The sequence below is a fragment of the Carassius auratus genome, chromosome 1 (assembly GCF_003368295.1).
Source record: "Carassius auratus strain Wakin chromosome 1, ASM336829v1, whole genome shotgun sequence".
In the NCBI taxonomy this organism is placed as follows: domain Eukaryota; kingdom Metazoa; phylum Chordata; class Actinopteri; order Cypriniformes; family Cyprinidae; genus Carassius; species Carassius auratus.
In genome coordinates, this window is record NC_039243.1 from 4096677 (window position 1) to 4100245 (window position 3569).

The window sequence follows — 3569 nt, forward strand, 5'->3', positions numbered from 1 at the left end:
AAAAGTCTCAATATTAACCCAAACATTTCTCATCAAATGATCCAAATGGCTCTCCACATTCATTTTAATACTCTATAAATTTAATTTTATGTAACTATAACCAGATGACAACTTCCGACTTATTTGTGTCCGTTCTAATGTTTTCCAGTTGATGCTTAAATAAATGAAACAACTATAAACTCCATCATAACTCTAAAAGATCAACATCTGAGCTGCAACATGAGCAGAAATGAATGCTGAAGAGAGTTGTGTAAAATGAACATTTTGTATTTTATTAAATATTCTCAGTTAACAAAATAAAGCATTCCACACACTGTCATCATTGTTACATTCATCTCGAGAGTTCCTGAGTTTGTTAGCATTCATACGGTGCTTTCCTTCACACCAGACGCACATGTTCATGAAGAGATGTGAAGACATGCAGCTTTTTGAGTTCTTCAACATACAGCCAAGCGTAAAGACCACCCCGAGGCACTAGTGTTGATGTGCGGGTCAAAGTTCACTCATCATTTCTGTGATGCACCTAAACATCAGTAGAATAATACAGTACATGCAATCAGAGAAGGAAAGGGTTCGGTCAGACGCCTCGCACACGTAGTGATGTCTACAACGGTTTTACACACACACTTTGTACAGTATACACAAAATACGAATATAAATATTGCAAATGTTTAAAATGTAAAACGCATATAAATATATTTAAATTATAAATAGTGCTCAAGAAAGCATTGCTTATCCGTTCAAGTCCAGACTTGCATTTTCTGAGCTTTTGTTGTAGAGGCAAACCTGCAATATTTGGCAGAATGCATTTGAATACTGTGGCTAAAATGTTAAAGAGTCACTCTTTCTGGTATCTGAAGGCATTGCCAAATAAGCCAAGACAGTCTGCTGACGTTAGTGGAGTCCTGCTCATCGCAGCATTAGAAACAGTCCTGAGTCGATCACAGTTACGTGACTCAAACGAGCAGCCCGAAAGCAGTTCCTCTCGTGATCACGTGTGATGTGCCGCTTGTAATCCGTCCACCAGAAACATCCCAAAGCCAGAGTCATTCATGTCCAGTTTCCAGTCTGATGAGCCTTTAAACTGGGATTTGGCTACAAGGCGGTCTCCATTTTCTGGAAAGGTAATGACACGCCAACACGTCTTGGTAATGGGTGTGTCTTCCCTCCATTCAGGCAGTGAGACGGTGCAGGTGAGCTCCACGTTATTGAGCCGATTATTAAAGCTGACCGTGAAATGGTCAGATCGATCAGATTTACATATTCCAGCACAGGAAAGAGTGAGCTGCACATACAGGAAGTAGCTTCCGCTCTCATTCACGTTCAGCACATTCTGTTTTTTATCGTAGCTGTAGAGAGAGCCGATGGTTTGACCTCTTCCATACGCGATAGATTCCCACGCCATCACACCTGATTTGAGTTCACCTGCAGGGTGGAGACAAAGAGACACGCTCAGTCCCGAGACTTTAACAGGAGATCAATGTGCAATGTGATATTCAGGGTTAAATACAAGTTAACTACGTTTTTTTTTTTGTTGTTGCATAATTTAAAGTTCAAAATGTGAAATATATTGGCATGAAACTTACTTTCAGTGGCCCTCAGGTAAGCAAAATTCTGCATCTAGAAAAAGGAAGACAGAGGAAACGAGACATCAGAGACAGGTTCAGCAACAGCAGGTTCAGATCTGATACATTTCTTATAAATACATTTTATCTCTGCAGCGTTATTGAGAAGCTACATGGTTCGAGCTACAGTACAGATTCAAATATTATTTGTTTCATTATAGATTCTTCAGATTGCAGTTAATTAAAACACTCATTCTTTTTTAGCATCAAGCTGTATTCCTTTATAGAATTTATCAATTTAAAAAAAAAATGTTTTATTAGTATGTCTATTATAGATTAATAATTCTAAAGGTTCTTATGGGAAACTTTATCTAAGTGATTATCAGTCATATTTAATGATGTCTGCAAACTATTAAAATATACTGTATTGTCATGTCAATTCATAGTAATTTAATGGTGCATCTCCAAACATGAAAATACTATGCTATCATAAACAAGAATGATTTAATTTACAAACTCACCTTATATGCGTTTCCGGTGTCGGGGAACGGCGCAACCAACGCGTCCGCGGATCCGTCTAAGTGTCGCGTCGTCCGCTTGTTTATCTCGTCCTCGATGTGTTTGGCGAAGTACAGCGCGCCCGCGAGCGCGACCGCGAACATGAAGAAGAGCGCGATCACGGACACGGTGAGGAAGGTGTCCAGACACCGGCTGCGGGAGCGCGCAGCGGGCGACTGGCTCTCGACATCTGTGGACGCGGACATCTCGAGAAACAGCGTGTAAATAAAGTGATACATCCACAGCAGGTGCACTCTTTTATGCAGAAGTGCTGGAGGCGGAACTAACGGGTTTCCCTCGTCACCTCCTCATCCGCCCACGGGAGACAGAAAGAGAGACCCAGACACGAAGAGGGACGTTCAGAGAAAACCCGTCTGACTTTCCGCTTCTTTCGGTTTTGCGCAAACGGAGGTGGAAATCGGGAGGAGAGTAAAGTGTGAATTTCTGTGACTGGCTCCGTATTCCGCTCGTTAATTCATGGAATATCATACTACATTTATCCTCTCACTGCAGCATTTCATTTCATAGTGTTCTTTCACACAGTTTGTGTAAGACTTGAGAGGCTTTAGCATACTCTGTTGTAAAAGCTGTGTACACACTTACACCGAGATATAAAGTTCTCGATTCGGATTGTGTTTACAAAACGTGGCACAGACCAAAGGGCCTATACAGGAGCTGCTGAACTCATTCACATGAACAAAACACTGAAACATTGTAATTCATCTTCAATTTTATTTTGATATTTAACATTTTGTAATTTAGCATTTAAAAGTAATGGTATTTGATCTTAGAGTTTATTTCAAAACAGCCTGCCAGTTTTGTATACATAATGCTGTGTACAATAATTTTAATATAATAATAAAAGTAACATAATAATAATAATAATAGGCAAAATAATCATAAGATTGTGTAGGCCTAATTGGAAACGCTAAATAAAATTCATCTTTAGGGATTTTATTATGAAAGAATTTTTGTTTTCATTTTAAAGTAATAATTCCAAGCTTTCTATAGATTTATTCAAGTCAGTGAGGCAAGTATTTGCTGAGTTTCGGTTCATCAGAAACCGAAACAGCAGAAAGCCTCCTGTTTTTTTTTCTTTTCTTTATTTTATAAAAGCACACAGTTTTGTTGATATTGTGAGTGCACACGAATAAAAGTAGACTCTTTTAATTTCTGAATACTGTATTACTCTTTCCTTCATGAGCAAAAATTATGAAATATTTCCAATGCAAGTGATGGCGAGTAAAATGCAATTCAGCTTCCCCTCTCCGCTCAAATGGGTATGCCTCTAACAGCAAGTGTTTAAACTAGCCTAAATTATATGCTTGACCTGTTTTTATCTATCGATTTTATCAAACTTGTGTTTCTTTCACAGGCTTTTGACAGGTCTCTGTCATATTGTTCCAGATCAGCTTCGGGTTTTGTGTTGCAAAAAGTCATTTAAGA

At 38.8% G+C, this 3569-nt stretch overlaps 1 protein-coding gene across 1 annotated transcript; it reads right to left on the reverse strand.

Annotated features, from left to right (window-relative positions):
* Window positions 1-274: 274 nt before the first annotated feature.
* On the reverse strand, window positions 275-2615 carry LOC113120470 (uncharacterized). The gene is made up of 3 exons (XM_026290334.1): window positions 2087-2615; window positions 1587-1620; window positions 275-1425 (listed from the first exon to the last, which is right to left on the reverse strand). Exons 1-3 carry the CDS (start codon window positions 2360-2362, stop codon window positions 992-994), a joined length of 744 nt encoding a protein of 247 aa, XP_026146119.1. The 5' UTR covers window positions 2363-2615; the 3' UTR covers window positions 275-991.
* Window positions 2616-3569: the final 954 nt, after the last annotated feature.

Coding starts and splice junctions, on each gene's coding strand:
- LOC113120470 (XM_026290334.1), bottom strand. CDS start 2,362: ATGTATCACTTTATTTACACGCTGTTTCTCGAGATGTCCGCGTCCACA. Junction 1,621..2,086: donor ACACCGGAAACGCATATAAG/GTGAGTTTGTAA, acceptor TCCTTTTTCTAG/ATGCAGAATTTTGCTTACCT. Junction 1,426..1,586: donor TTACCTGAGGGCCACTGAAA/GTAAGTTTCATG, acceptor TCCACCCTGCAG/GTGAACTCAAATCAGGTGTG.